At 41.1% G+C, this 12,181-nt stretch overlaps 2 protein-coding genes across 3 annotated transcripts in view; one reads left to right on the top strand and one right to left on the bottom strand.

The window, feature by feature from the left end:
• hk1 (hexokinase 1) overlaps window positions 1–7,564 on the top strand; it is a 33,645-nt gene extending 26,081 nt beyond the window's left edge. For both annotated transcript variants that reach the window (XM_072464475.1, XM_072464474.1), the window contains exons 4-21: window positions 604–723; window positions 830–925; window positions 1,009–1,108; window positions 2,049–2,232; window positions 2,870–3,025; window positions 3,105–3,192; window positions 3,283–3,428; window positions 3,525–3,717; window positions 3,814–3,925; window positions 4,000–4,148; window positions 4,236–4,355; window positions 4,551–4,646; window positions 5,038–5,137; window positions 5,225–5,408; window positions 5,539–5,694; window positions 5,775–5,862; window positions 6,058–6,203; window positions 6,283–7,564. In XM_072464475.1, coding sequence (XP_072320576.1) covers window positions 604–723; window positions 830–925; window positions 1,009–1,108; window positions 2,049–2,232; window positions 2,870–3,025; window positions 3,105–3,192; window positions 3,283–3,428; window positions 3,525–3,717; window positions 3,814–3,925; window positions 4,000–4,148; window positions 4,236–4,355; window positions 4,551–4,646; window positions 5,038–5,137; window positions 5,225–5,408; window positions 5,539–5,694; window positions 5,775–5,862; window positions 6,058–6,203; window positions 6,283–6,430 — 2,382 coding nt within the window. In that variant the 3' untranslated portion in view covers window positions 6,431–7,564. The remainder of the gene's footprint in view (window positions 1–603; window positions 724–829; window positions 926–1,008; window positions 1,109–2,048; window positions 2,233–2,869; window positions 3,026–3,104; window positions 3,193–3,282; window positions 3,429–3,524; window positions 3,718–3,813; window positions 3,926–3,999; window positions 4,149–4,235; window positions 4,356–4,550; window positions 4,647–5,037; window positions 5,138–5,224; window positions 5,409–5,538; window positions 5,695–5,774; window positions 5,863–6,057; window positions 6,204–6,282) is intronic.
• A 1,371-nt stretch (window positions 7,565–8,935) lies between these two features.
• On the bottom strand, window positions 8,936–11,834 carry tacr2 (tachykinin receptor 2). Its single transcript, XM_072464479.1, has 7 exons — window positions 11,715–11,834; window positions 11,336–11,467; window positions 10,764–11,059; window positions 9,823–10,017; window positions 9,448–9,598; window positions 9,232–9,351; window positions 8,936–9,016 (listed from the first exon to the last, which is right to left on the bottom strand). Exons 2-7 carry the CDS (start codon window positions 11,450–11,452, stop codon window positions 8,936–8,938), a joined length of 960 nt encoding a protein of 319 aa, XP_072320580.1. The 5' UTR covers window positions 11,453–11,467; window positions 11,715–11,834.
• Window positions 11,835–12,181: the final 347 nt, after the last annotated feature.

Genomic DNA, 12,181 nt, shown 5'->3' with positions numbered 1-12,181 from the left:
GGTGGCAGTCCTTCCATCAGAGAAGTTACATATCCTGCATTTATGTGGTCCTCGGGACCTCGAGAAAGTGTTTTTGAGTTGAACAATTTACATGAATGGTCGCACAAGTCAGGAAAAGAACTCAATTAAAAGCTGCTGCCCAACTTCAACACCCGACGTCATTTGCTGTGGAGACGAAAATCAGTTGATTTGTTAATTTATGTTGAACATTTGAGCTCTTGGAATAAACATTACAACATTTAGGGGTTTAGTATCAGTTGTCCATAGATAAAAGCAACATGTGTGCAAAATAAAAAACGTCACTACTACTAACTAACTAACTGTTACATCTTCCTTTATTACAGGATGTTCCCAAAACAAAAAAACTAGCTGCCGTTTAGATTTGGAAAAAGCTAACAACAAAACTTACTGGTTAGCACTATTACACGCTGTGATTTTTATTACTCACATTAAAATCCTGAATTTCCGAGATAAAAGGCGCATGAACGCAATCTAGTCGCTTCATTTTTTAGACTCGAGTTCCCGAGGAGCACATGAACGCAGCAATAGTGCACCTACTGTCCTACCTGTGCTGTTCATAATTATATTGACTTTGTATTGAAGCTCTTTGACCATGTGGCGGAGTGTCTGGGTGACTTTATGGAAAAACACAACATCAAAGACAAGAAGCTTCCAGTTGGATTCACCTTCTCCTTCCCCTGCCAACAGACCAAACTAGATGAGGTAATGCCCGACACTTTTTCATACATATTTCATCACTTCTACCGTATGCAAAGCTTGGGTAAAACAATGCCCGTTTGGGTTCAACATCTGGTCCTTCTTTTTCCAGGGATATCTTCTAACTTGGACAAAGCGCTTCAAAGCCAGTGGTGTTGAGGGAGCAGATGTTGTTCAATTGCTTAACAAAGCTATTAAAAAACGCGGGGTAAGTATTTTTTCTCCATAACTTCCAATAGTATTTTACTCTTGTAGTACTTGAGCCAAACTGTTTGTGTTGATACTTCTCAGGACTATGAGGCAGACATTATGGCAGTAGTGAATGACACGGTGGGAACAATGATGACTTGTGGATTTGATGACCAGCGCTGCGAAGTTGGCATTATTATTGGTAAAGTGAACATTTTAACATTTAAGATAATTCATTTATACAAACTGAATTGATCCATAAGGGAAGTTACTGGTGAGGCACCTGCCACTGTATCCACACACTGACATTAACACATCCACAAAGACAAGCGGGTGATGCCCAGCTAAGTTACAAGTCAGGGGCCTCGTTTATAAAGCTTGCTTGGGCCCTGAGCCCTCTGTGGCATCCTTGGTATTTATAAAACTTCCACAAGGTACAGGAATTTGCTTATCTTTACACAAACTGAGACACTGCTGTAGGTTCTGTGCAAAGTGTGGAGACACAGGGAAAAGACGACACTCGTGTAGAGGAGCAGAAGTGAGGAGAGTTTGAGGAAGTGTTTGAATCAGGAAATTGTCAGCAAATTCAGAGAGATTGTCCCATTTAAACAGAAGTTGTCACTTGCGTGCGCTCACTGCCCCCTCTGACTATTCGGACCTCCGTGCGCACGTATTAATGTGCGTGAAGAGGGCCATGGTAAAACCTCATGCACATATCATTCAAACAAACAAACAAAAGAGTGTAGACTGCTGCTGTGTACAGTGTCTCTGTCCCGCGTGCCTCGGCCAAACCCACTGATTATAGGCTCATGTTTAGTTGCCTATTATGGCGTTTTGGAGGCGTGAAGAGGGCATGATGTGACCGTGGGTTCATCAGCTGCAGGTTAGATCTAGTTAGTGTTCTATAAATCTGGAGTTTGTTTGGCGTAAGCCTCTAGTGGCCACTTGGAGAACGCACTTACTCAGCAAAACTTCCAACGCAATCCTTTATAGATGAGGCCCCAGATCTGTGTTTAGGTGAATTTATGTTTTCAAAGTTTTTTTAAAATCTTAAAAGCACCTGTAATTTAATACATGTTTTATGTCATACTGTTCCAGGACAAGCAGTAATGTCTCCTGTAATGTTTTGTTCTGGTGTTCAGGTACCGGCACTAATGCGTGTTACATGGAGGAGCTGCGTCACATTGACCTGGTGGAGGGAGATGAAGGCCGGATGTGTGTGAACACTGAGTGGGGAGCATTTGGAGACGACGGCCGACTGGAGGACATCAGGACTGAGTTTGACCGAGAGATAGACAGAGGCTCGTTGAACCCTGGCAAACAGCTGTAGGTTCACCCCTGGGCTTATCTTTTAACCATAACGTCATCATCAATAACACACCTGTTTACATTGTGCACAGTTCAATCCTGCTCATCCACTCTGCCTCAAACCTCAGAACTCAAAGCACTTCTTCCCCTCCTTAATTTACGTTTTGTTGTTTGCCTTGTTTTTTAAGGCCTGACACTTTCACCAAACTTATTCTGATCATGTCAAGGCTCCTATTGACAGGCACAATGCAATCATACACAGTTAAAAGCTGAGCATGCAGCTGATGCGATACATGCAGTGTAGCCAGTGCTTATTCTCATCTCCTGTCCCTTCTTGGGCTTTTACCTACACATTAACAGCTCAAAACATTATAAAAGCACACTCTTAAAACATGTCTTTACAACAGTGCAGGTGGGCACAACTTTGGTTAATTTAATAAATACTAAAACCAGACTTGAGCCTCGGGGTGAACGACTCTGATATAGACGACAGTTCAGTGGATTGTGAGTTCCACAGTTTACACTTCCTAAAAGAAAAGCTTGACTGTCCAAACATGGTTCTCCAGTGTGTTATTCCTATACTTAATATTAAACAATGTGTATTATAGGACCTTAAGTAATGTGAACTATGCTAACAATGCCATGTGTTTTATAGATTTGAAAAGATGGCGAGTGGCATGTACATGGGAGAGTTGGTTCGTCTGATTCTGGTGAAGATGGCTCGAGAGGGTTTGCTGTTTGAAGGGAGGATCACAGCAGAGCTGCTCACTAAAGGCACAATTGAGACCAAGCACATCTCCGCAATGGAAAAGTAAGTTCTCCCCTAATAGAGTGTGCCAACATCTTTTTACTTTATTTATTTATTTATTTATTTACTTATTACTCTCTAGGAGTAAAGAGGGATTGAACAAGACCAAAGAAATTTTAACCAAACTCCATGTTGAACCTTCAGATGAGGACTGTATCGCCGTGCAGCATGTGCGTAACAAAGTTAAATCATTAAATGTAACATTAGTTTTCATCTAATTTACCACACTTGCCGTTACTTACACACTTGTTGTTTTGTAGGTTTGCGCCGTTGTGTCTTTCCGCTCGGCCAGTTTGATTGCCTCTACATTAGCAGGAATCTTACTGAGGCTAAAGGAGAACAAAAGTGCCGCCCGTCTCCGGACCACCGTAGGCATTGACGGGTCCCTCTACAAAATGCATCCACAGTGAGCGAAAACGAGTCGTCTCTCCCCGGCTCTTTTATTCCATTGTATCATTTCTTAGCTGTAAAATCAATCGTCGCTTCTCTTCTTTTATTCCAGGTATGCCCGCCGCCTTCACAAAACCGTCCGCCGTTTGGTCCCGGACTCCGATGTGCGGTTTCTTCTGTCGGAGAGCGGCAGTGGAAAAGGTGCTGCCATGGTGACCGCCGTGGCCTACCGACTCGCCGACCGGTCGAGACAAATTGCCCAAACGTTGGCAGAGTTTCGGCTGAGCACTGAGCAATTGCTGGAGGTCACTTAGCTTTTTAATTACTTTTATTTGTGACATTTTTTTCTTCGACACTGAGACTCATCGATGTGTATGATATGGTTTGTTTTGGGTGTTTAGGTGAAGAAGCGCATGAAGGTGGAGATTCAGAACGGCTTGTCGAAAAGCACTCAGGAAATTGCCACTGTCAAAATGTTGCCCACGTTTGTTCGAAGCACTCCTGATGGCACAGGTTACTAATCAGCATTCATTCATCTTCACATTACACTGGACATTTTTGACTGTTTTTATCTCTAAAATGTGCAGAGAATGGAGATTTTCTGGCTTTAGATTTAGGAGGAACCAATTTCAGAGTTTTGCTGGTCAAGATCCGTTCTGGGAAAAGGCGTTCGGTAGAAATGCACAATAAGATTTACGCAATTCCTCTCGAAGTTATGCAGGGAACGGGAGAAGAGGTGGGGAACAATGGAGAAATTATTCATGTGTTGGAAATGTGATCGCAAACTAAACTCACTTTTGCTCCCTGTGTTCTGTTTTTGCAGTTGTTTGATCACATTGTGCACTGTATCAGCGACTTCCTGGACTACATGGGCATGAAAAGTGCTCGTCTCCCTCTCGGTTTCACATTTTCTTTCCCATGCCAACAGACCAGCCTGGATGCTGTGAGTCTAAGTTACATTTAGGCATTGTCCTTTGTTGGTATTCACATGCGACTCAGAGTGACTAAGCGGTTTCTTGGACTTGCCGGTCACTTCATACAGCCAGTGTTAATTAAAAAAGATGACTATCAAGCAATATGTTTTTTGTAGGTAGCGTATTATTTATATGTGGCCTAAATGGTTCACTTTGTTTTATAGGGAATACTACTTACATGGACGAAAGGATTCAAAGCAACCGACTGTGAAGGAGAAGATGTCGTGGGACTGCTGAGGGATGCAATTAAGAGGAGAGAGGTGAAGATTAAATTGTTATATTTTCATGTCTTAAGAGTCTAATACACGCTTTGGAGAAGATGATATACAAAATACAATTTTTACCATATGCGCCATATAATTGGTTCCCCTTCTCCTTTTCCCACTCAAAACTGTAGTTGGAACGATTCTTGTACATTTTATTAGTATTAAGTCTCCTTATTCAAGACTCTATTCCCCTAACCCCCATGCACGCCCAATGCCTTTTTCGTGTGTTTTCTTAAATGGTGATACATATAGGATTTAGCTGCGTCTACTGTCATTTTAGGCCAAGTTTGTGGTTCAAAATGTCCAAAATATAAAATGATGGTCCACTAGTGTCATAAATTATAACAAAATGGCTAACAAAAGCATAATATGTCTTCTTAAACAGGAATTTGACCTTGATGTTGTGGCTATAGTCAACGACACAGTGGGAACTATGATGACCTGCGCCTATGAAGAACCCACCTGTGAGGTTGGACTCATTGCTGGTCAGTTGAATAGAAAAACCTCCCCATACTTTATTTTACTTTTCTCCTTTTATATATTCAAAATGCAGTTTGTATTTCTTCTTAAAGGTACGGGTAGTAATGCGTGCTACATGGAGGAGATGAGAAACATCGAGATGGTTGACGGAAACGAGGGTCGAATGTGCGTCAACATGGAGTGGGGAGCCTTTGGTGACAATGGTTGCCTCGACGACTTCAGGACTGAATTTGATCGCACTGTCGATGATTTGTCTCTCAATCCAGGCAAACAAAGGTGAGTTGTCACTACACAAAATACAAAGCTGCATTTTCACTGTCAGAAACGCCTGTTTAGGCAATAACCCTTTACTGCCTGAATCACTTTGACGTCTGTTTGTAGTTTAATTAGCCATTGTGTATTTTAGATATGAAAAGATGTGCAGTGGGATGTATCTTGGTGAAATTGTGAGAAACATCCTAATTGACCTGACCAAAAAGGGATTCCTGTTTCGAGGTCAAATCTCAGAGACCTTAAAGACCAGAAGCATTTTTGAAACAAAGTTCCTTTCCCAAATAGAAAGGTATGATTATAAGTTCCAATACTGTACAAAATATATATGTTGCATTTTAGTATTTTCTATTACATATCTTGTCTCCACAGTGACCGTCTGGCATTGCTGCAAGTGAGATCTATTCTTCAGCATCTAGGTCTGGACAGCACCTGTGATGACAGTATCATAGTCAAAGAGGTAATTTTCAGAAATACACACATTTTGTTGCAAATTCAATTCCATTGCACAATCTTTTGACCCTTGAACCAACAGTAGATGTTGTGAAAGATACATGAGACACAATAGGGGCGTTTTTAGGCTTAATTTATAAAACGTGTCTTCATTTAGTGAAAGTATGCGAAAAACCTAGTGAAAAACCTTCTTTTGTCAAAGGTATGTGGAGCCGTGTCACATCGTGCAGCTCAGTTGTGTGGGGCGGGAATGGCCGCTGTTGTCGATAAAATCAGAGAAAACCGTGGACTGGACTCTCTAAAAATTACTGTCGGAGTGGACGGGACTCTCTACAAACTGCACCCACAGTAAGTCTTGGAGTACAAATTATGATATAAAATGCTTAAATGCTCAAAAAATTTAATCATGACAATCCTTTGTATCCAGTTTCTCCCAAATCATGCACCAGACTGTGCAGGAGCTCGCCCCTAAGTGTGACGTGAACTTCCTTCTCTCGGAGGACGGCAGTGGGAAAGGAGCTGCCCTCATCACTGCTGTGGGCTGCAGGATAAGGAGCGAAATTAACTGCAAATAAATTATTCATAACTGCAGTCTTCCAATATTGGTAGGCTCTACGGGAGTTCTGTTTCTGTATACTGTAAAATTAGTGACATGTCTACAGCTTAGACCGCTGAACAGTAGGGCAAAGCTACTTTCTCCAAAGCAAGAGCAAAATATGAGACAAAGGTTTTTTTTTTGTTTTACAATAAATAGTTTCATTATTCCTTTAATTTATCAATATTACAATGTTAGGACTTTTTTTTAGGACTTGAACATGCTCAGTTGGTGCCTGTGTCATCGTGCGTACACAAGCGCCCTCCACAGGGTTTTAGTGGTTACTACACTCCATTACACTAGCAGCAGGGTGCTGAAAGGGCTATAGAAAACTTATAGAAAAAGGACAAAAACAGTGAACAAAGTCAAGACTGCAGAGGGATGTGTGATGTAGAAATGCACAACGAGATTAAAGGGAATTCTTGTCTATTGATATTTTTACACATCGATGCTATTTATTTTATTTTTATATATGGAAATGAATCTGTGTTACTGATAAGGAAAAAGGTCGGGAAAATACTGTAAACAAAAACACATTGGGCCAAAGAGGGATGAGCCATAATGCTTTTTGGACTGAACATATTTGTTTGTACACTGCAGGAGGCGCATAGTGCTCAACTTTTAATGTACATAGAAAGAGCTTTACCAATAGTACTTTACACAATCCTGTTTTGTTTTTGTATTCTCATGTTATAACATCTTAAGATGCATCACCACAGGGTAGCACTAATTCAACCCATCAACCCAAGACATTACAAATAATTATTCCTCTAACTATTGCGAGCAAATTTATACATTAAAAAATAAATATTTATTTTTAAAATGAATGAAAAAATCTAGTGCCATTATTGTTTAGTAAAATGCAATTTTAAAGCCTGTTCCCACTTCTGCTAAAACAACCTTTATATGTTTTGTCCTGTGAGCGTTTATTCCACTGCTATTTACAGGGAAATAATTGTTTGTAGTGCAATTATTGGCCTAATACTATCTTAAGGACTACTATTGGAGTGCTGCTTTTATTTAAAATGTACTGTAAGAACTTCACTGACACTCGCACCTTAATCTCGCTGCTTGTCCACTCAATGCTAAACGTCAAATAAAAATCCTTGATCTACTTTGACTTTGTTTTTATTCAGATTAACAGTTACATTTTCTCTTGATACATTTATGTCACTTTTATGTACAGTGAGTGGCCTCCTCACATTCATTTCAAGGACAACTGTAATAAATATTGAATGCATTCCAATTTGTTCCTAATTGAAATTTACTACACTGAACTGTTACTGTATATGTGAAATTGCTGGACTCGACAAATTTTTGCTAGGTAAAGGCAAAAACAAGCCCATGATGCACATCATGTTGAAAACAATTTTCCATTATTATTGTTATTCACATTTTAACTTAAACATCCATTGAGTAAATTGGGGGGGAAAACATTAGCATCAAACTTCACCAAGAGACCACTTATGTAGCACATGTCACTTCAGCTACACCCATAATACCTTAAAAATGTCTTACATTTGTATAACATTTCAAAAGCTGAAAAAGAGATACACTGTTGACATTAATCATTAAATCCACAGCTGGTGCTGGTAAAACTTCTGTAGCCACAGCTAACGGAAGCAAGGCTGCCTCATGGCCACCACCAAACCAAGCACTCCAACACTCATTCACACGAGATACACTGTTGACATTAATCATTAAATCCACAGCTGGTGCTGGTAAAACTTCTGTAGCCACAGCTAACGGAAGCAAGGCTGCCTCATGGCCACCACCAAACCAAGCACTCCAACACTCATTCACACACTACACATTCACACACTAAACATTCACACACTACACACACTACACTCGCACACTACGTTCACACACTACAATCACACACTACATTCATACACTACATTCATACACTACATTCACACACTACACTCACACACTACATTCACACACTACATTCATACACTGCACTCACACTACGTTCACACACTACAATCACACACTACATTCATACACTACACTCACACACTGCAGTCACACACTACATTAACACACTCACACACTACACATACATTACACTCACACACTACATTAACCACTGAATACTTAACCACTGAGTCACAGCTGTCCATGTTAACGTGATACATTGTGATAGTGAGTGTGGTCACGTTTATCTGCACTTTCAACTTTCTTTTTCCACCAGGAGGGCGTTGTTATGTTTGATGTTCAGTTGATTGAAAGACATTTTTTTCATTTGGATTGCCACATGTCCCTCGATGGAGGCCTCTCGATGTTGGCTGCGTGTCATTGTCACTCTGAATGTGTGTGTGTGCTGAAGCTCCATCCTGTCTTCCTCAGACACTTTGACAAATGGACACCAAGCGAAGGCGTGACGAAAACCAGCACGGAACCTAGAGACACACAGTTAGGGGGAAAAGATAAGACTACCTTTGTATTCTTTTTCTCTCGATGTAAAAGAGTATTTGAGTTACCTCTGGTTTAGACAACAATAGATGATCGGATTGTACATGGTTGAACTCATGGCCAACCAGAATATGGCAAGATACACCTTTAAACATATAAGTAAAAAGTAACTGAAAGTCATGAAACCAGTACTTTCTCTATTCTGAGGAAATTGTAAAAGACTTCAAAACTCCAACTCATTGATAACACCAACTGTCTCATACATGACAATAATAATTGCTTGGCTGCTTTCATAACATTGTTTAGAAGCATTATAGTGGAGTTTTCTACCTCTACAGAATAAACACATTGAAATCACACCTGTTGGATGTACCACTTCTTATAGATTTCTGAGTTGAATGTCCCAAGTACGAAATAAACGTGATAGGGCAACCAGCACAAAGCAAACGTCGTCACCACAACCACCATCATCTTCACAACCTGAGAACATTATTCAAAAGATACTCACTAACTTATAATAGTAGTGTACACTATACATGTAGCTGTATTAAGTGAGTTTAAAAAAAAGTGTGTCACCTTTCGCTTGGCTGTTATCTGACTGTGATAATGGTCTGAGGCCTCTCCAGGGATGTGTGCCCCCCACAGTGAGCGGCCCACCAGACTGTAGGTCACCAGCATCACCAGCAGAGGGAGTAGGTAGATCAAAACTATCACCGCGTACTGGTAACTGGAAATAATATTGAGCCATAAAGAGTATTTATTGGGCTCTATTGGTCACACAATGAGAAAAAAATGAGATGAGATACTTAGTGATGACAGCATTGCAACCATTTAAAACACTTTTTATATGATTTTGTTGATTTATTTTAATTCATTTTGTGTATTTTATTTTTAGATGATAGTGATGACAAAACAAAATGGAATTGACAGACTGATATTGTCTCGTTTTACCTAAGCTGGTGTGTTCCTCCATAGTCATCAGGCCAGTCCACCATGCACACTGTCCGGTAGTAGTAAAAGTGGGTCACGCTGTAGTAGCACTGAGGAAATGCCAGCAGTACAGCAACGCTCCAGATCAGACAAATCACGCCTTTGGTGGAGGTCGAGGAGAGGCGAGGCTTCAGCGGGTGGATAATGGCCATGTACCTGAAAACAGGCATTCGCCTTTAAATGTATTCCTTAATCCCGTGTGCCAAAGGCCTGACTATTAAAAGCTTCAAGAGCAAATGTGTGTGTTTTATGATAAAAAGGAAATGCAATTCTCCTATTTACATGGTTTTGTTTACCCAGGCCATTCTAAATAATCTATAATCCAGATGATTGATTGGTTGGTTCTCATTTTCCTTCACATGAGTTTTGTGTGACAAACTGTCCCTCTAGTATTGTTTATGATGTTATTATGTGGATTCTCTTTCACATTTCTTTGGAAGTAATCCATTTCACCTTTGCCAGTTTCAGACTCTGTTGCAGCTTAAAAATCAAAGGATCAGGTTCATATAACCGATGGTTCAAATTGGAAAGTAACGAAAGACTGGAGGCAGTAAGCAGATTTTACACCTTGAATGTGCTCCTGCACAAAGCTCATTCATCACTAAGTCCCAAGCCACCAGATTGACATGCAAGTCCACATTAAGCACTTTAATTGAATGCGCCAATGAAATACTGCACTGCAGTGTACCAAACCCTACCATTGTGTTAATGTACGGAAATCTACAAACCTATAATGCCCCAAACAGAGACATGCTGACAGTGTTTAGTTTTTGACCACCGATCAGTACAGGCATCAGTGTGTTGTGGTTAAAGAAAACTAACATTATGCATTTTGTGAGACAACGGGTTTATGGTGACTCCTGTGTCTTTTGCAGAGTGAAGAAGAATAGATAAAGCCTCACCTATCTACTGCAATGGCGGCCATTGAGTAAATAGATGAAAACATGGCGGTGATTGGGAAGAAGTTCTGAAATCTGCAATATCCCAGGCCAAAGTACCAGTCATTGTGGAGAGCATAAACAAAGTTAAAAAGGGTGTTGAAAGTTGCCATAGAAACATCAGAAAAGGCTAGGTTGACAAGAAAATAGTTGGTTACGGTCCTCATGCGCCTGTGTGCCAAAATGATCCAAATGACAGTAACGTTTCCAGTGACAGACACCAGGATGATGAGGGAGTAGGCGATGGCCCAGAGAACCACCTGGAGATCAGAGGGAAAAGCAAAGAGATGGAGCAAAATGAAGAGTCATATTTCATCAAATACATTCATGGGTTTCAGCTCCTGGTATATGCAACATTTGAGGAAATTAGAAATTTTGTTAAAGCGTCAATTGCTATGGCAATGGTTAAGATTTTTTATAATTCTGAAATGCGCTACTTGCACCATTGTTATTTAAAAAAAGATAATTGTACGTTGCAGAACAGGGCAGAGGCCAGAACATCTTGCAACATTAAATGACATTGTTAATTACATTACCTGCCAGCCAGGCTGGTGGAACTTGTTCTGACTCGTCTCATCATCCAGCCAGTTCGTGGTCTCTGATAAAGGGTCTGATGTGACCTCCTTGTTTCGTTGAAGACTTTCAACATCCATTTTTCTTTTATTTACCTAACAATATAAAGCATCTAATTAAATGGGTTGTGCGTTGTGAATGATTGCACATCTGTTAAAAAAACGAATTAAGAATATTATGAAGGAAAGGCTCTTCGACAGCCTAATTTATAAGAATACAACTCTTTACGAATTTCCCTTGGCACCAACAAAGGAATATTTTATCTTTTCCGACACGTTCCGTCACCGAGGAATACTTCTCAATTACCTTAAAAAAATTGTTGAGATAAAATAATGAATTTACCTGAACTTGAGTTTAATCCATTTGGAATCCAAAATATATTTTTTTCTGTGCAAATCCCAAACTGTGCAAATCCATCCATCAAGAAACGCGAGACACGGTCTGGCTTTTACGCACACACGCACTGGCTCGCTCCGCCACCGTCTCCCTTAAATGTGTGAAAGTGAACGTGGGCTCGCTCCAAGCACCGCTCAAACTGAAGTGACGTGCGTGAGGGCGCGTGAAAGCGCGTGAGGGTGCGGGAGGGTGCGCGTGAGGGCGCGTGAGGGTGCGGGAGAGCGCGTGAGGGTGCGCGTGAGGGCCCGTGAGGGTGCAGGAGAGCGCGTGAGGGCGCGTGAGGGTGCGCGTGAGGGCGCGTGAGGGTGCAGGAGAGCGCGTGAGGGCGCGTGAGGGTGCGCGTGAGGGCGCGTGAGGGTTCGGGAGAGCGCGTGAGGGCGCGTGAGGGTGCAGGAGAGCGCGTGAGGGTGCAG

Source organism: Eucyclogobius newberryi, unplaced genomic scaffold, assembly GCF_026437365.1.
Source record: "Eucyclogobius newberryi isolate DKJ021-1_F unplaced genomic scaffold, fEucNew1.0.hap1 SCAF_5, whole genome shotgun sequence".
NCBI lineage: Eukaryota > Metazoa > Chordata > Actinopteri > Gobiiformes > Gobiidae > Eucyclogobius > Eucyclogobius newberryi.
This window is presented reverse-complemented; position numbering and strand designations above follow the sequence as displayed.